The sequence below is a fragment of the Sebastes fasciatus genome, chromosome 7 (assembly GCF_043250625.1).
Source record: "Sebastes fasciatus isolate fSebFas1 chromosome 7, fSebFas1.pri, whole genome shotgun sequence".
Taxonomy (NCBI): domain Eukaryota; kingdom Metazoa; phylum Chordata; class Actinopteri; order Perciformes; family Sebastidae; genus Sebastes; species Sebastes fasciatus.
The window spans coordinates 20,888,141-20,908,082 of record NC_133801.1 but is presented as its reverse complement, the minus strand read 5'-3'; the positions used below and the strand labels follow the sequence as shown (position 1 = coordinate 20,908,082).

General features: G+C 41.1%; 1 protein-coding gene across 1 annotated transcript; it reads left to right on the top strand.

Annotated features, from left to right (window-relative positions):
* The first annotated feature begins 327 nt into the window (after positions 1-327).
* itpkcb (inositol-trisphosphate 3-kinase Cb) lies at positions 328-19,901 on the top strand. Its single transcript, XM_074642178.1, has 8 exons — positions 328-832; positions 3,967-5,257; positions 15,543-15,642; positions 15,735-15,948; positions 16,306-16,510; positions 17,104-17,205; positions 17,716-17,787; positions 17,938-19,901. The coding sequence occupies exons 2-8, from the start codon at positions 4,160-4,162 to the stop codon at positions 18,145-18,147; spliced, it is 2,001 nt and encodes a 666-aa protein (XP_074498279.1). The 5' UTR covers positions 328-832; positions 3,967-4,159; the 3' UTR covers positions 18,148-19,901.
* Positions 19,902-19,942: the final 41 nt, after the last annotated feature.

Genomic DNA, 19,942 nt, shown 5'->3' with positions numbered 1-19,942 from the left:
ATGACCGAGAAAAACGCGCAGTGATGTGATGTGTCGGTATTGAACGAGTCGGTTCAAAGAGCCGGCTCTTTTAAGTGAACGATAAGAGTCGGCTCCCATCCGAGAGCCGTTTTTTTTTTCTTCTTTACTTAATTCAAGGCAGAATGATAAGACGATCTTCTCCGTGCCATGGACACTCCATGCACTGACTGTGACTGAATGTTGTGTTAATGACGTCCATGCGACCAATCAGGTGATGACAGACAAGGATCATACCATCAAGCAGGGAGGGGCGGGATATAAAAAATCCGTGGAGTATTTGAAGGCAGCACTTTTTAAATCCCCTTGACTACAGGCCAGTCTCGTGTGCTGTCAGTTAGTACCGTTTAGTTAGACTCAACTCGTAGTAGCTAGGTTACCGGTATTAACTGTTTACTCAATTACCAGCTGTTTAGGTCACTTTCTAACTACAGTATTTAAGGATAGATTTGCGTTTTTTAACACCCGTCCTTTAATCCGTGTTTAGCTAACTATTAGACCTGTTTGTTTTAGTTAAAAAGCTAGTTTATGTCACTTCAAGGCAGGTGTCAGTTGAAGTATCGGAGCTTGAACGTTAGTTAGCTGACTAGCTAGAACCGCCTCTGTTGTGACAAGCGTTTCCTCTTTCACTCCAACCACATGCTGATGACACTACACTACACACAGCAGCACTGCACACACACACATACCCTCTAGCTGAAGAAGAGATAAGCCGCAGACACATCCCGTTCAGAGCCTGCTGTAACGTTATAAACCTCCACTTCTCTGCCAGCCTTCAACAGCTGCTTCACACACCAGAGGAGGAACTAGTCTGGTAAGTTTCATATGTTTTTTATTGTTTTCTACAGTCTATTTCAGTACAGAATAATACTTATTCTGTACTGAAATAGACTTATTCTTTGTGAGCACAACAGAGGAATGAATGTTTGCTTCAATACATCTGTCAGTAAGGCAAAGATGTGACAAACTTTTCTCATTGTGAACATTTTGACTTAGCAAACACAGGTAACACTAATATCTTTAACGATGGCTGCAATCCATTTAGGCGTGCCATTTAGGCGTGCCATTGTTAGGGATCTTGGTATTGTGTGTGCTGGCACACTTAAAGGAAAAGCAAGACACACAATACAACAGGTTCGAAGACATAAATACAATTTGTTTACTTACATATTCCCCTGGCTGCTTGTGGCAGGAGCCTGCATGTACTCCATACTTGACAACTTGGCAGGTCAGTGTATGTCAGTGGATCTTTATGATCTCTGAGGACAAAAAAATGACGTATTTATTAACTGGCACAGCTTTGATAGTAACAAGACTGCTACAGAACAGACACCATTAGCTGGTAGCGAGCACTGTGAAACAAATACTAACATTATTTCTAACAGCAGATAAATAATATAACTCTATGGTTTTGTTGTTCACACTCAGAAACAAGTAAACAGTTGTATAAAGACTGCTACATCCTCCTGAGACACCGCCCATTGACATGTGTCCTCTGTAGTGGACATTTTGTCCACATGCATATCCTCTTACTCTTTTGACCTACTCTATCAACCCCTGGTGTATTGTAAACAGGACATCCTAGGCTTTCCAGGGATTCAATTTCAATTTTTGTATAGCGTCAAATCACAACAGAAGTTATCTTCTATGGCATGTGTTGTTTTTTTTAATCAATTTGAATGTATTCTTGGTTTAATATCACTCTACAGCCATAATCTGTTCATTTTTTAAAGTCTTTTCACACTGAAATAGTCCTGTAGTCCACTACAGTGGACAATAAAAATAAACGTTAACAAGTCTAAATTGTTAAGATTTTCTTTTAACCCTAAATAGGAAGGAAATCACAAAAAAAAAAGTAATTGGAAGACACTTTTTTAAACTCGGTTCCCAGGAGGTTAAAACAGAAATGTTGTTTTTAAAAAAAATCTTTTTAGGAAGTATTTTGTTGTCTCTGTATTGCCACTTGGGCTTAAAAAGTCACTAAATGTTTACATTTAAGAAGTATTAATATACATTAAGTGAAGTATTCTTAAAACAAATATCTCAGTAATTAGCCAATTTAAGATTAATGGCCATTTTATTTTAGAGCAAAAGTGTTTCCACCATGTCCACTATAGTGTGTCCTTGAGATTATGATGAATAGATGATATAATAGATGACACTGTGTGAGTGATTAGTGGATCATAGATCATGTTTCACGTGTTTTATATGTTTGCCAATGAGTGACCATCTTCCCTTCAAGTATTATGTGTCACTGTTTGACTGTGTGTGTGGATGGGGGCACGTCATGTGTGCTTAAACTGTGTATAAAAGAATCCATTCAATGTCAACATGACACAAGACTCTGTCATCCCCCCCCCCTGATGTGAGTCATTTTGTATGATTATTTATGCTTTTGATTACACAAGTGTGTGTGTGTGTGTGTGCGTGTGCGTGCGTGTGGCACATTATGAGCTGTTCTTTCCATTGTTATCCTTCCTGTCGTGTTTCCTCTCTGTGAGCATTCCTTCCTAACAGCAGGGTGACTGAGGTACTGTCACAGTAAATGACAGCGAGCCGCTCACCGTGCCTTATGTAAAAAATGCTTTGAATTTTTCCAGTATGCCGTAGTGTATGTCTTGGAAAATTATGAAATGTGTCCTTTAAAGCTGCAGTGGGTAGAATTGGAGAAAAGTTATTTTTATAAAATGGTCACTATGTCCTGACAGTAGTGCATGAGACAGGTAATCTGAAAAAAAATCATGTGCCTCCGGTGTCCTCCCGTGTCCTCCCGTGTCCTCCCGTGTCCTCCCGTGCTCCTAATGGCATCTGCAAGATTTCACAGACCGGAGGAAAACAACCAATCAGAGCCGAGCTGGAGCCTGCCGTCTCTGAGCAGCTGTCAATCACTCGCAAACTGCGATCAAACGGTCAAACTAAGCAGCGCTGCCTAGTTTGACCGTTTAATCGGAGTACACGAGTGATTGACAGCTGCCTCCGTTGAATGAACAGCCAATAGGAACGCTCTCTATCTAAAATGATCTATGAATGGCCAAAGTCTCCCGTCACAGATTTTTTTTAAAGCCTTAAAACAGAGACATGAGGAGGTGATGTCAAAAACATTCTGCCTGCTGCAGGTTTAATTGGAGGATAGATCTTATGTAAAAATATTGATGTGAAAAGATGCAGTTTGTGAATAGCTATCTGGCTGGAATTTTTGACCACTGTATGCATAAAGCATCATTCACCTTGAAGTTTTCTATTTTACCAACTATATTTCACTATCAATTAGGACCAAACAAAGAAGTTGAAGCCCACATACTGTTTGTATTTGCTGTGTTTTGACATGCCTGCATATGTTGGACAGTTATTTAGTGCTGAAATTATTGGTTGATTAAGCTTTTTGTCGATCCACAAAAATGAAGTCAACAAGTTTAATAACTGATTAGGGGTTAATGTAATTTATTAACAGATAGCCACAACAAGCTTACTTGGACAATAGCATCATATGCAGACACAGGAGGGCAGTATTACGCTCTCACAACAGTGATACTGAGTGTGAAACTCCATGAAACCTTAACATTTCTTTGCACTCAACTGTGTTTTACTGTCACATTTAAATCATTCCTCTTGTAATATGTTTCTGTGAATATACACTCGGTGTTAGTGCAGTTGATTTGACTTTCCCCCTGTCAGTTTATTTTTCCTGTAGCCTGCTCCATAATATTATCTGGATATCATAACTGATAAATCACAGATTAACTGGCATTCTTGAGTCAGAAATTGTGATTCATGACGGCCATTGTTTACTGTGTGGGACTATTATGCAGGTGCTGTTAATGTGTGCTGTTAATGATTACATTATCAGTCTGATAAATGGACTTAAAGGGAGTGTTTTTGTTATAGTAGGCTATTACTCATGCAGTTAATGTGTGTACTAAATTATTAATCATCTGTTTGTTCTCACAGATTTGAACAGTGGAAAAAAAAAGGGGGATGGAGCAATTTAAGTCTTCCCAGGCTTTAATACATGGATAGTGTGAGTAATGAGCGACTGTACTTTGTAGGAGTCACTGTTTAAGTGGTTTCAACACAACTATTCAACCACTCTACTTGAGGGTGTGTCTGGGGTCATTGTGTTACTACTACTACGGCATGCAGGATGGGCCAAACTCGCTCGGATCTGTCTCACACCGCCGCCCCAGCAGGCAGAGGAGCGAAAAGGAAAACACACCAAACATCCAAGCTACGACTACTCCCTATCAGCAGATCCAGGAGAGAAGGAGAGAAGCGACGCAGCGACCAGTTAAACAGGAATCCGATGAAAAATAAAGTACTATCGTGTCTGGGAAGGAGAAAGCGAGACTCCAGCAGCCAAACAGAAGCGGATTTAGGTTGCGGAAACGCAGCTGGAGCCGGAGGAGATCCAGCGACGCAACGCGATCACAGAGTAGGAAAGTTGCCCAGGGACGAGGAGGTGGTATCGGCGGAGGAGGAACAGCGAGCATCCCAGGCGACACCATCCGGCCTAGATGGTGATGGTGGTGGTGGTGGTGATGTCGAAGCCATCCAGGACGTAGTGGACCGAGAGGCCGATGGTGAAGTCGGCGGTGAAGGCTGCGAGGAGCCGAAACCCGAGCGAGAGGACGATGCCTCGGATCCCCCGACGAGGGCCATGGAAGATCAGCTACTGGGGGGAAACAACCAGGGTCGTGTTGTGTCTGAGGCTCGGGAATTAACGGGGACTTTCTCTAGTTTATCCCCGCATCAATCTCTGGATAAAACGGATCACAAAATGACTAAACGTGACTGCAGCACCGTTTCATGTCGACCCAAACAGGCCAGTGATCAAAACAACTCTTGTCCGGTTGAGAGTGAGTCTGATCAGCCTCCTCATGGTGCTCCAGGAGGCCCAAGTTTCCCAGGACCCATACCAACACTCATCATCACCAGAGACCCCAGTCCGACCCGCGCTGCTCAGGTTGGGACACCACCGGCCACCCTGCTGACCGTCAGGACGGAGCTCAGCAGCGGCAATTGTCTGGATCCTCACCCGGACGACGAGTCGCCCTGCTCGGACAGCGGCTGCGGAGGTTCCCCCATGCTGATGCGCTCACTGAGGAAGCTGTCCAACTCGTCCTCCATCTGCCTGTCCTCCGCCTCGTCCTTCGAGGAGTCCGAGGACGACTTCACCGGGAGCGACATCGAGTCCAGTCTGTCTCCTGCCAGGTCGCTGTGTAGCCCGGACGATGGGACAGGGGTGAGTGTCTTTTCCACAACAACATATGAACAAGTCACATTCATGCACATTCATCAGCTGTAGGACTCTATACCAGGGGTCAGCAACCTTTACTATCAAAAGAGACAAAAAAAATCTGTCTGGAGCCGCAAAATATTTGAGCATTGTGATGAAGGTAACACAGTTTATAGTCTAAGTATATAGTGTATAAGTCTAATGCAGTGAGGGCCAAAGTGCAAATGCATACTATGGAGTATTAGGGCCACATTGAGGGAATAAACATCTGAGATTTACAGAATAAAGTCAGAATATTATGAAAAAAAGTCATAACTTAAGGAGAAAAAAAAGTCGTAATATTACGAGAATAAAGTCATAACTTTACAAGAAACGTAATATTATGGGAATAAAGTCATAACTTTACAAGAAAAAAGTCATATTACGAGAATAAAGTCATAACTTTACGAGAAAAAAAGAAAATAACAGGTAAAATTACTACTTTATAATATTATGACTTAATTCTCGTAATATTGTGACTTTATCCTTGAAATCTCAGATTTATTTATTTTCCTCAATGTGGCCCTAATACTCCGTTGTACCGTCGTACCATAGACCTACAACAATGGTAAATAAAAATGAAAATATAAACAAAAAAACAGTTATTCATTTCCAATTTTAAAGATCCACAGGGAGCCACTGGAGAGGGGCTGAAGAGCCGCATGTGGCTCCGGAGCCGCAGGTTGCAGACCCCTGGTCTATACCATAAAACCAATCATGAACAGGTCTTACTGCTTTGGCTACCAAAACATTTACAAATGCAAATGTTGCGCAACTGACCAGGCATACATTATGTGGCCATTCCTCAACTGAACAAATCATGGTGCAAAAATGACTTCACAGCTAAGAGCTGGTTTGACAAAAACAATGGAATAGAAAGGATAGCCTGTACACACACACACACACACACACACACACACACACACACACACACACACTGCATACTGGATACATGCAGGGTGCACTGTGACAGTCCCATCAGTCACTGTCAGTTGATACATGCTGCCAGATGTCATCTTTGTCACACATGCTGTTTGTCAAATCACCGGGCTGAAGTGCATGTCAACGGATCGGACACATAAAAGCTGTTAAACTATGTCATATTGATGTTTTAAGGTAGTTAATTCACACGATCATTGTAGTGCAGTTGGGCAAATTACAAAAAGCAGGCCTCAGCTAATCAGGAGGTTTGCTGCACAGCGTGCGTCCCATGTGGTTTTGGTGAATATCTTATTTGTTTTAAGTGGCTCAGTGATGACGACATTAAATAGCTTTTCGTTTGAAATAATTTGTGTAATTTGTGGTTCAAAGCCTGAACGGTTGGACTCACACCACCCTGATAATGAAAATTTAAACTGAAGAAGAGGAAACCGCCTCTTATCTCCAACCCCCACTTCTGTGGCTCTCGACTCCCATGGCTCATGATCACATGGCTTCGCTGAGCTCAGACATAGGGCCATTTAAACACTGTCTGAATGCATGTTTGGATGATTTTTTTTCCATCCCATTACAGCTGCCACTTCAGCACTGTACAGTTCATATACAAAGATGCTATCACAGCAGTTTAGTAGTTAGTTTACTGCCCCAGACGCTCAGGGTTTTCCTCTCCTCCACTCATGAAAGGCAGTTTAAAGTTTCCAAGTAGGAAGTTGTGCCGTTTTCCCCCCTGAGTCAGGGGGCTTTGATGCACCGTCAACTAGAAATGCTTGGAATTAGACAAGTCTTAAAAACAGGATGTCTCCACTTCAATCTTCCCGTGTCTCCACTCTTCTTCTCTGCAGTTTGTGAATCCTGAATGTTCAGGTTTATCTGTTCGGGCCACGTCACCGAGCATGCATGTTGAAAGATGTTCCAACTGTCAGCATGCCAAAGATTAGAAACCTGGCAGAAGTTGTTCTCACGTATTTTTTAATAATCCAGGCCCAGTTATTTTTCCAGAGTAGACGGTCCGCCCTCGTCTGGTATTTTACTTTAATCTTTTCACAGAGAAAGAGAAAAACATGACACTGAGACTCCAGTCTGAATTCATGGGAGCAGTTTGGACACCCAAGGCCACCACTTTAACATATTTTCACTGTCATCAGCTGGTACATTACACACTTTACACTTAATCTGACAGCTGCACCAAACACTGATGCCTAGGATCATTGTGAGGTGAAAATAGGCCTCTAATTGAAGACTGTGCTGTTCAGGTCTACACAAACTAATATTAGCCATTAAAACAACAATAAACAACATACAATCATAACAGGAGAAATTGTCAAAGCATAAATCGAACAATAACCACAGCAAACACACACAAACAAGCTCAACTTCATTATCCCAATATCATGTTTGCCTAATTTATGATGATAAAACATAAATTAAACATCATATACAGTCACTTAGAACACCCATCTTCTATCCCCAACCAATAGACATTTAAACATTTTAATCTTTTTGGTTCTGGCCTCATTACTATCAATCCTATCATATATCTTAAAGGTTCAGAGGACCAATTTAAAGTCTGGGCTTTTATGTTACTCACAGCTTTAATGCTGCGACTAAGGATTATTACCATTATTGATTAATGTGCCAATTATAAAATGTCAAATACTGAAAAAAAAAACATGAACATTTCTCTAAGCCCAAGGTGACCTCTTCAAATGTCTCGTTTTGTCCGTACAACAGTCTAAAACACAAAGTTTATAATGTTATAAAAACAGAGAAAAGAAGCAAATCCTCACATCAAAGAAGCTGAACCCTGGGCGTTTGGAGTTAAAAAAATTACTGAAATAATGAATCAATTATCAAAGAAAGACTAATAGTTTTAGCTCTGTACAGCTTGCGATTCTTTTCGACCAGCGTATTGATTAGCTGCCAGTTACAGCAATGATCATTTGAATCAGCTGGTCAGTGGAAAGTGTCGAAACAGCCAGGAAATGAGCAACCTGAAGAGTTGCACTTAAGCTGTTGTAACAAACATGATGACGCCAGTCTGCGTTTTCTGATCAGGGCACATTTTGTCCTCTCGCAGTTGAGTAAAAGCTCTTTTTTTACATCATACAGTAATTAATAGAAGGAGGGTGTGTGTTTGTTGATGCTGGATACAAAAAGCTGTGGCCACGCTGCCGGCTCCCTGACAAACCAGTTATATTTTGTATGCTCGGTGAAGTGAGCAGATACTTGCTCAAACATGCATACTCAGAGAGAGACACACACACAGCGATGCATTCAGAGTTCAGTGTGTGTCATGGAAAATTGGGCTGAAGGCAGAGCCGGTTGCTAGGCGACATCGTTGCCATATATGGTACTTTTTTTTTCTCCTTGTCTTGTTCTCTTTTTCTCACACAGACGGTATCTACTCTGTCCCTCACGTTTGAATGTTATTATAGTTAATTTCTTACAAATTTCTGCTCAGCCAACAATGTACATATTATTTTATAATTTATCATCAGGTTATGAGACACTCTTTCTCCCTCCTTTTAATATTTTGCCCCGAAACCCCATGAGACATGCAGTGTGGAACAGAAAACAAGAGGAAAATGAGTGTAAGCGGACGAAAGAGAGACAAAAACACACTCTGAAGCTTTGAACACGTAGCCTACACGTGATGATGATTCGTCTTATTTATGCATGCTTATTCACATGAGCCACAATCGCAGACTTGTTTTCCGTGTCACCCATTATACAAAGTCCCACACATCACTCCCACAGCACTTATAACACAAAATCCATGCTACACAGAAGGAAAGAAATGCTTTCCATGCTGTTTTGGACTCTCATTTCTTTTATATTTATAAACTACTATATTTCTACAGCATGGCAATATAAATCAATACCACATGAAGTGGTGGAGGAAGTATTCAGTTCATTTACTTAAGTAAAAGTAGCAGTGCCACATGTCAATATACTCCATTACAAGCAAAAACCCTGCATTCAAAAGACAATTTAAGTAAAAGTATGTAAATGTACTTGTATCAAAAGTACTTAATGCAGATAATAGACCATGTGAGCTAGCTTATATTTTATCATTGGATTATTGTTACTGATGCATCAATATGTAAGTAGCAATTTACTTCGGTGGTTGGTTGAGATGGACCTGAATCATTTCATGTACTGTTGGATAGAAAATAACTAGTAGTGACTACTAGCAAATGTAGTGGAGTAAAAAGTGCAGTATTTCCCTCTGATTTGTAGTGGAAGTACTCCTCAAATTTGTACAATATTTTAGTAAATATACTTGCCTACATTCCACCACTGATTACATTATATTGTCCAATAAAAATTGGTAATTTTCCAGATAAACGGAAAGGGTTCCTTTATGGTTATGAGGTAACTGATTAATCGATTCAGAAATGTTGATCAGTGTTTCCCAAAGCCCAAGATGTCGTCATCAAATGTCTTGTTTTGTCCACAACTCAAAGATGTTCAGTTAACAGTCAACAAGGAGTAAAGAAACCAGAAAATATTCAAACCGATTAATCGATTATCAATATAGTTGCCGATTAATGTAATAGTTGACAACTAATTGATTAATTGTTGCAGCTCTAGATAACTCTCTTGCTTCCTAAGATAAATAAAGCATTTAAAAGCCCATTACTTCAGCTCAAAATACACTGTCACAAAACTGAAAACGGAGCCGTTTGTCTTAGCTCATGAAAAGTTGACGTTTTGAAGATATATCACAGAACAGCATATCATATTACAATATACATTAGGGCTGCAACTTAAAGATATTTTCATTATCGATTAATTGGCTCATTATTTGTTCAATTAATCCATAAATAATAGTGAAAATTATTGGAAAAAAGTGGAAAAACGGCCATCACAAGTTTTGAGAAATTAAGGCAACATCATGAAATGTCTTTTTTTTTTTTTTTTGTCGGACCAGCAGTCCGAAACCCTAAAATATTCAATTTACAGTGATATAAAATAGAGCAAGTCCTCACATTGGAGAGGATTTAAAATATTTTATAATTTCCCTTGATAAATGGCAAACGATTACACGATAATCAAAATTGCTGATGAGTCATTTTCTCATTCATTGATTCAGCACTAATACACCTACAATGGAACATTACACACAGCGTTAGATAGAAATGACATGCGCAGACAAGCTCAGAGAATTAATACAACAAATATACAACTCTATCTGAAGATGTTTTTATTTAAAGCCATGCCATCTTGTGTTGGCTCAGCAGCCCACCACAGCTGAGCTGCCTGAACGCTGAAGACTTGAGTCAAGGGAAAGGGATGTGGTTTTAAAGTAGTGAAGTCGTTTAGAGAAAACAGCTTAACAGTACCTGCAAACACCCTCAGTGTATGCACATGTAGTCACTCCTGTAGCTGTCTGACAGGTTCTACACACACACACACACACACACACGTCTGTAGGTTACACAGTACTGAGGAATTCCTCATGCAGACAAAAGGAGAGCACTGGGAGGCTATGGGATGGCCTGCTGTCCCTACCCCCATGTATCTGGCAGGAGATTGGCTCAGTGTGGGGCTCAGGATAGGCCCTGTGGGGATTAGGGGATGAGTGAGAGATGAGAAGAACAAAGGTGAGACTGAAGGGAAAGAGAAGATGGCTCATTGTGTGGACGTTTTTACCTTCAGGGGACAAGAGAGTGAATGATTTAGGGCAGGGAGTAAAAGGAAGGGGAACTATTTCAAGCAGGCAGATGGTAGAAAAAATGGCAGCTTTAGGTATGTGGATATTTTGTACAGCAAAAAAGGTATATTGAGAAAGTGTTTTAGAGAGGAAGGGAGGAGTGACACAATGTTGAAAGAGAAGAAATTCTGAATTGGGATGACAAAAAGAGGTTGTAGAGAACGGGTCAGTGTGAGTTATACCAGAGGAGGATTATTTACCAGGCAACACAAGCCTCAGTTTACAGCAAGGGTTTACAGACCGAAGCTGAATCCCTGGAATAAGACAGAGTATTACCTCGGAGCTAACGGTACGCCTAGTTAAAGAAGGTTACAGATGATTGTGCAGGATCTCAGGCCGACAGGGAGGCACACAGCCCCGGTAGCGCCGCTCGTCCGTGGAGACCCTGCGCCGATGGTGCGGAGTATTTTGTGCTGGCTGCGTTCCCGCTTCGTCTCCGGGGCTGTGTGTGCTTGTGTCAGCGCCTGCCTCCTCATCCACTACTGCTCCGTCTGCCAGGTAAGAAATGGAAAGTGACAAACTTGAGCCAGAGCAGCGAAGCAGACTGTTGAGGGGTATTTGCCAACGTCAATGCTTCTTCAGAAAGATGGTATGCGGGTATAGATTATATCAAATGTGGGGTGATGTGTAGATGTGATTGATATCCCCTGTCCTTTGCTGCTGTTACAGTATGTTCTGGTTGTTTGGCACTCAGTATGCAGTTAGTCCTGTGAAACTGATGATCTCTGGGAGTAAAGCCAGTAAGCCAACCAGGAGGATCAACATGCTTCAGGCTGTAACACTTTATGCAATCAGTTAATTTCTCAGACTTTAATTTAGACACATACACTTTGTTTATTAGGTACACCTAGTTAAAACTAATGCTTTATACTGAGAGGTGTCAACTCCACTATTATCAGTGAAAGACTAAATATTACCAACACCTCTCACTATATTGCAATACAAATAAACAGAACCACTGATAAACCGTCTTTAAACTGACCGTACAGTTGAATCAACACCTCTCTAAAACAGTTTCATCAAAAACTGAACATTATAACCTCAAAAATGAAATGCAACTTCGCGCTTATCCTACCAAACATATGAAACTTTTAGCAATATTTGTGTAGTTATTACATTTAATTCTCGGTGTTGTTTGATTACAAGCTAAGTAACATCTATGAGTTACTTTTAATGAAAACTAACTTAGAAGAAAAAGTTTCCACTGTATTTATGTTTAGCTGGGAAGAAACTAAGTAAATAGTTAAAGATAACCTTCAGCTAAACTAGTTATAGCTGTATTTAGGGCAAATAATTAAGTAAATACCCTTCAAAATGGTTTCAAAAGCAATTTTTCAGTGATGATTCTTATTTTCCCCCAATAAAATTACCTTAAAAAAAATATTTCATGCTGACGTATGTCCTGCTGGTCTCTCCTACTTGATCATGTGTATAAAAGGAGCGTATGTGTGTTGGAAAAGGTGAAGTAGGGGACACTGTAAAGACACATTCCTGTGGTCAGTGTGAGCTCTCCCAGTATGACCATTGTTGTTGTCATGTGAACCACAGATGGGTCCCAGCAGAGGTGTGTGTGTGTGTTGGTTCATAACAGACACCAGAGACATTCCCAGTCTAATATCAGAGGAGATGAGAGTAAAGAAAATACTAGAGAATGCCGTTGGGAGGACAAAGTGATGTTTGATTGAGTGAAAGTGGTAGAGATGAGCAGGAGTGGGGCTTCTATTTGATTTAAATTGGGGAAAAATATAAATAACTCAAGCACATTCATTAGCATGGACGCTTTGGGGAATGACGAGGAAGCTTAAACAACACAGAAAAATGAAATGATACTCTGTGTTATAGATCTGTGAGTTATATAAGAGAGAAAGTGGAGATAGTGAAGGTTGAGCTGAGAGAAGTGAAATGTGACCTCAGTGTTTAGAGAGCTGGGATGTGTGGGACGAAGAGGAGGAGACAACAACACCGTTGCTCAGTTTGAAATGAAACAACAGTCCAGGCTTTTCTAAGGATTCTCTGCATTTATCATTATCATCCATTAGCAGCATTAGCTCTTACTGTGACTGGTAATTTCCGTCGGATACATTTGATCCCACAAAGAGGCAATGCATTAAGCTGTCAACTTGAAGCAATTAGAGAGAGAGAGTCTGATGGCATGTGGATAAGAGAAGTGAAAGAAGAGAGGCTGGAGATCTCCCCCTTCCTCTCCTGTCGACCTCCCCCCTAGACTTGCATCTGTCACTAATGAGGACAAAAGAAACTAATACTGTAATAGCAAAAGAAAAAGAAACCCCGGTTACTGTTGGGTAGACACGGTTTGTGTTGCGTCCACAAGCGGATGTTATTTCAGGAGATTATTTTTGTACTACTGTTGGCGGTTTCTTAAAACAGATCTTTTGGTCGCTCCAGCAGGCGTTGACGTCAATCTTTGGCAGCTTCACAGATGGAACATTGATAATGTAATAACGTGATCATACTTAATATGAAGTTTATTTCAATGCACTGAATTGCACAATATTTGCGTATAATCAAAAGACACCGTAAATTCAAATACACTGACCAAGGCTAAACAATGTTTTGTGTATTTCAGAGGAAAATACTGCTTAAACCTAAATGTCAAGTATGATCCTGTTACTTTAAAAGAAAAAATACCCTGAGTCCTCAGTCTTATGGACTCTTGTGAACTTTACATAACCAGTTCATAATTATCCCTTACAGCAGCACTTTGGAGGCCCACCGCTGGCGACAGTCTTACTGCACTGACCCGGTGGAGTGTCTGAAGGTGGATTGCTCGTTGTCTTGTCGGTTAGGCGGGATATTTTTCTGCTGGGAAAAGAGGATATGTGCTGGACATATGTTTTCTAAAGAGTATTTTCAACCTCTCAAGAGTTTAAAGTCAAGGTGCCAGTCGAATACAGCTAGATCTAAAGGTAAGAATGAAGGTATGCATAAACAAGACACTCCCCAGGAATGCAGTGAGATTATTGTGGGGGAGATGGCCTTTTGAATTCCAGGTGGAGCTATTCATTGCCAAGAAATAAAGAAATCTGAAAAAATAGACTGTTGTCCTTGCCCTAACCCGGCCAAAATTAGCCGCTGATATCAGAGGATGATTATAGAAAATGATGATGCCGCACTCCTGTGTTAAATATATACCACAGAAAACCTACCAAATTTGCGTCAGCGTCCTGTTGCTGGTAAGCTGCAGATAGATTTGCCTGAAGCGCTTTGCAAATCTATCTGCTGGTAGGACATTATCTTATGTTGCAAACATGGGGAAATGCAGTTGATGTCAACATGTTCCATTGCCGTTCTTTGCTCTGGCGGTGGAAGAGGTCATGTCGGGGTTAATCTGTTGATGGGATTGAAGGACTCTGTCTGACACGGTCTCGTATTCACTCTCATTACTCTCTGCCTCTTGTGTCTAGCTGAAATCCTGACTCCATGTTGTACACAGTTTCCCATCATAAAGGAACCAACAGAACTAAAATGGTTAAAGCCCCTGAAAACTCGGCATCGGATCTCAAAGTTTTTCTCAATAACACGAAATATTTGCAACTAAATACTTGGTAAATAAGAAACTCCATCACTCACATTGAGAGAAAAACATTTCAGGGCTTTAAAACCTTTTTGAGTTAACATAACAGCACTCCTTAAATTCAAATAAAGCCTGTTTTTCTTCCAAGGGTAAACACAGACGCTGCAGTTTCCGTTGCATTAAGACTGTTTTATTGTGACAGAGTTTCAACAGAGCAGCTGTGGAAAGAATGCATGCGAGGAGAGCAGAGATAGGCTGACATGTAAACATGGCAGAGATAGGCTTGGCAGGGAGCAGCACAGTCATTCACAGAAGTAATAAAAAGATTAATTTTATTATTATAGCCTCTTGTCCCTGTGTTTTATTACTCACATTAACCCTTTCCTTTGCCTCAGTCGCATTCCTGTGTTCCTGTGTTGAACATATAGATGCATTTAGTGAACAAAAAACATTGTAGGATTGATTAGAAAGACTGCAAATTGAGAAGGAGGCAAGAGAAATAATATTTCTTCTTAGCAATGTCTACTGTATTGTAACACACACACACACACACACATTCCCATCCTAAACTGGCTGTTGGTTTGTTGTGATTTCCCACACACACACACTCTAATCAATCAATTCCATGTTCCGCTCAGATTGCTTACGTCAAAGCCCCCGTTGCACACTGTCCTTGGTGTTTCCCAACGCAGATAACCGTTATACACACACACACACACACACACACAGAGTTTCAGACAGTAAGGCTCTGTTTTACGACACCACTGTGGTGGCTTTAGTAAATGTTTTATGAATGGGCTTTGTCCCGTACGTCATGCACCTGGCCTTGGCTAGAGGGGAGGATCTGTCCAATGTCTACTGAGGTGTGTGTGTGTGTGTGTGTGTGTCAGTAATACAGGGTGTATTTTCCTTTTAAAGAATAGTCGTCCTCTTGCCTGTATTGAGCTCAGTGCGTTGTTGTGACCAGAAAAGAAACCCTCACACTGATTAGTCAGAGCTTCACATTTGTCCCACACGTTATTTAATAACAAGACGATGACGTTCTTCGTTTCTTTTTCCAGAATAAGTCCTGGCAGAAATTGAAGACCATGGTTCACTGGTCCCCCTTCGTCGTGTCCTTCAAGAAGCGTTACCCGTGGGTGCAGCTAGCCGGCCACGCAGGTATGCATAAATACACAGTTTGAATAAAACATCCTCACACGTGCATTATTTTATCTTCAGTCTTTTTAATTCTGTCCGCCTCCTTCTCCAAGGTAACTTCCAAGCCGGCGAGTATGGACGCTTGTTGAAGCGGTTCTGTGAGTGTGAGCAGCAGTGCCTAAAGAAGCTGATGACGGACACTCTGCGCCCCTATGTGCCTGGTTATTATGGGGTGGTACAGAGAGACGAGCAGGATTATAACCTGATGGACGACCTGCTGGCCGACTTCGACTCGCCCTCCATCATGGACTGCAAGATGGGCAGCAGGTGAGAGACTCGGCACAGGATGAAGGAAATGTGGTGAACATTTTCCAAGACCATATTGACAGCAGACACCACTTTATCTTGTGCTTTTGGAAGATACAGTGAGCCTTGAAAGTTCACCTTTATACACATATGAGCAGTTTACTCCCACGAGTTATCTGCCTCTCTACCACTTTTACTGTATATAATAATAATAATGGATGTATTTGTAGTCAACAAAGAAAAAGAACATACATAACAATAAGGATATAAAATCAATAAGAAAAATCTGATTAAAATAGCAAAGAGAAAGACCATAAAATAAGATATTAAAATGCATAAAAAAGAAACAATTAAATATGAAGCCTTTTTACGTTTTAGGACGTACTTGGAGGAGGAGCTGATAAAAGCCAGAGAGCGTCCACGTTTGCGGAAGGACATGTACGAGAAGATGGTGGCAGTGGACCCCGGGGCCCCCACGGAGCAGGAGAAGCTACAGCAGGGAGTCATCAAACCCAGATACATGCAGTGGAGGGAGACGCTCAGCTCCACAGCCACTCTGGGCTTCCGCATCGAAGGCATTAAGGTCAGAGGTCACCCTGCACACGCAGCCCTGTGAGCATGCCTGGCTGTAGTACTCAGTGCTAGCGAGGAAACAAATAGTATCCACAAGAATCAATGGGAGTAAATATTTATCCCTCTGACCAAACACACTGGAGAGGAAATGGAAAAACACAAGTCTGTTAAAGTTTTGGCTGGATGTGCAGCCAGAAAGGGGACTGTTTGTTCTCTCAAACATAAATTCCAGGGCTGTTTATCAGGTCGCACTAATAACGGTGGATTTGCATGACTTCAGACATGTATGGAAAAATCTCATGACACTGTGAGCAGGCATTTAAAGCAGCTGCTTTACTTTCCAGTCCAACAAGTATCAGCAGCCAAGCTGTGGCAGTGACGTTCATATTTCTATATTTCTGTCAGTATGTGTCGTTGTTTCCCATTGCGTCCGTGGAAAAACACAAAGTTAGAACATGTACTTGTACTGATAGTACTGCACTGAATACTTGCAGCTGGAATGAATCAGGAAGCTTTGAATTAATTACTAAACTTAATTATTGTCCTCGTGCATGTTTAAAAAAATAATAAACACAATATCTTATGTTGTCTTTTTCTCTACAGAAAGCGGATGGAACTTGTAACACCAACTTTAAGAAGACAAAGCACAGGGAGCAGGTGATGCAGGCCTTGGAGGACTTTGTAGCTGGCAACACTCAGATTCTGGTATGTTACTAGTTGTTACTAGTTCTGCTGCTGTTACTGCTCCTTTTTTTCATTACTGTAAAACAGCAAGGAAGCTCTTTTTTTTTTAAGGAAAAATTGCGACATTGCACCGGTTACCTAGCAACAGGTCCTGGCTAAGAAACTGTTCGGCGCATAACCCCTCCATAACAGCAAACTGTCGTTTATACACATCAGTTTTTGTATGTATTAAACAAACAATATATAATGTGATATTTATTGATATTTAGAGCTGTTGGTAGTTGTGACTTTTGGACAGAGCCAGGCTAGCTGTTTCCCCCTGTTTCCAGTCTTTATGCTAAGCTAAGTTAGCCGACTGCTGGCTGTCACTTCATATTTTGTTTTTCAAATGTATTGAAGAGCAACTGCATCAAGGAAGGATATAAAGCTTTAGAACTTTAGTTAAGTGGGAAAGAAGTAGTACAAAAATATATATATTTTTGGTCCATTTTTCTGACGCCCTACATCTTATTATTTTTCTCTTTTTCTTAGAAACTCTACCTGCAGCGGTTGGAAGAGCTTCGATCAGTCCTCGAGCAGTCACAGTTCTTCAGGACACATGAGGTAAGACACACTGACACTCACTGTCACTTTTGATGATTTCCAAACAAACCTGTTGACAATTTGGTGATATGACCTCGCCAAGTAACTTCTGTATTGAATCGCTCACACACACCTAAACTCACCCATCTCACCGGTTTCTCTCCATTGCAGGTCGTGGGCAGCTCCCTGCTGTTTGTGCACGACGCCTCGGGGAAGGCCCGAGTGTGGATGATCGACTTTGGGAAGACGGTTCCCCTGCCGGAGCCTCGGACCCTGGACCACAGGACTCCCTGGGTGGAGGGCAACAGGGAGGACGGCTACCTGTGGGGATTGGACAACCTCATAGACATCCTCAGCAGCATGCTCCCTCAGACGCCTTGAGAGGGAGGCTCCAATGAAACATTGGTTCATGGACGAGATACAAGATCGGGAGAGTTTGAAAAAGAGGATAGAAGATTACACAAACTGAGACCGAGAGAGGAAGGGTTAGAAGAGGGCCACCAGTTTGATTTTCATCATCCAAGTGTCTTTATCCCACTGTACCTGTGTGAGAAGAAGATGAACGCAGACGAGCGTAGGATTTCTATTTGCAAAGTGGAAAACGCCAAAGGCCGACCTCATGCATTATGCTCCATTTGTGGAACTTGGGGACAGATGACCTGCGAAGAGTTGAGGCAAACAGTAGTAGGAAGAGAAAGAGGGAGAATTGAATGCAGAATTGTAACTTTTTGAGAGTACAGTCCTCTGAACGCTTGCTCATCTCCCTCCTCAACATCTCCCTCTGCTGGTTAGAGTTGCACGCAGCACTCTCACAACCCTGAACTTTGATCCAGAGGTATGAAACCTTTTCACACAGCCTTTTGAGGAGCACTGGGTAACGGGAGTTTATTTTTGTCATTTTGATGTTTAAGTATACGGCAACACTAAAACACTGGTCAGACCACGTGTGAACTAACTCAGCGTGTAAATACATTTTTATTTAAATGTTTTTTTGGCCTTGGTGTAACCTCCTTACCTTGTTTGTACGATTTCTGTGCCTGGCATTTTTTAAGGAAAGAGCTGTTTGATCATTCCAGTGCAGTGGACTCCTGCTATTTTTTTCTTCCAAAGAGTTCACCCAACTGATTTACAATATAATCCCAAAGTTAACTTGCAGGAGTGTTTTCTAAATCTGGATTTTTTTTTGTATGATAATGCAGTGAAAGTTTTTTGTTTCTCATTTAAATGTACAGTAAGCAGCTTGGCAGCCATGTTTATCTGGAATGTGTTGCACTATGGATCCTCACAAAGCCATTGAACAAATCAAGCCTGTGTGTGTCTTACGATGGGAAGCAGCAGTCAAGTACTGGGTTTACAGATGCATTATAACGTGAATTAATTCTCTAGGATCAGTGTTGCTTCAGATCTGCAGGGAGTTATACATTAGTGGTGTAAAGGGTGAAATGAAACTGGAATAACCTGATTAAACTGATAAGTTTGTTTAGGCATTTGTGAGGTTTCAATTGTGCACGTCAGCTTACACGTAATCTTCTAACTGGAAATTTGAAATGTGTCTTGTGATTTAACAGATGACGCATAATCGAATACAACAATGTCACTTTTAAACACAAGGACGTTGCTTGTAAATCATTTAGCTACACTAAACACAAGGTTTTTGGGGTTGACTTTTTGTATGCAGGATGGAGAGTTTACAAAGATACAACGTTGTTATATTTAGATATTAAGTCGCAGTGCGTATGACCGTGTGTGTCGTTCCTTGACTGGAATGCAGCGGGTTGGGGAACATCAGTCTTCAAGACGTCCTTGGTTTGGGCGTGTAAACATCTGACTTCATGAAATTGGAATTCAAATTCAGCAAATCAGTTTTTTCCATTTCCTGGAAGGTAAACATCCTGGGAGAGAGGAATATTCCAGTGTTTACAAAGTATTATATTTCTTTGCCCACAAATCCTCTATATTTGTAAAACGACTGGGTGCTGCTTTATAATTTAAGAAAACTGGATTCATAACCACATTTTGTATTTTTAAAAAGGCAGCAAATTTTAAAGTCGCAAAGCACAGACAGACTGGTGAGAACTGATATTAATTCCCTGCTTTGTCCAGGTCATGGATTGCAATAAACTGGAAATAAGAGATTTCAGAGTTTGCTTTTTTTGTTGTCATTGTCTACCCAAAA

What these genes read in the sequence shown, in the direction of transcription:
- itpkcb (XM_074642178.1), top strand. Translation starts at nt 4,160, where the DNA reads ATGGGCCAAACTCGCTCGGATCTGTCTCACACCGCCGCCCCAGCAGGC. An exon ending in GACTGCAAGATGGGCAGCAG is followed by an intron (nt 15,949 to 16,305) that starts GTGAGAGACTCG and finishes TTTACGTTTTAG; the next exon opens with GACGTACTTGGAGGAGGAGC. An exon ending in TCCGCATCGAAGGCATTAAG is followed by an intron (nt 16,511 to 17,103) that starts GTCAGAGGTCAC and finishes TTTTCTCTACAG; the next exon opens with AAAGCGGATGGAACTTGTAA.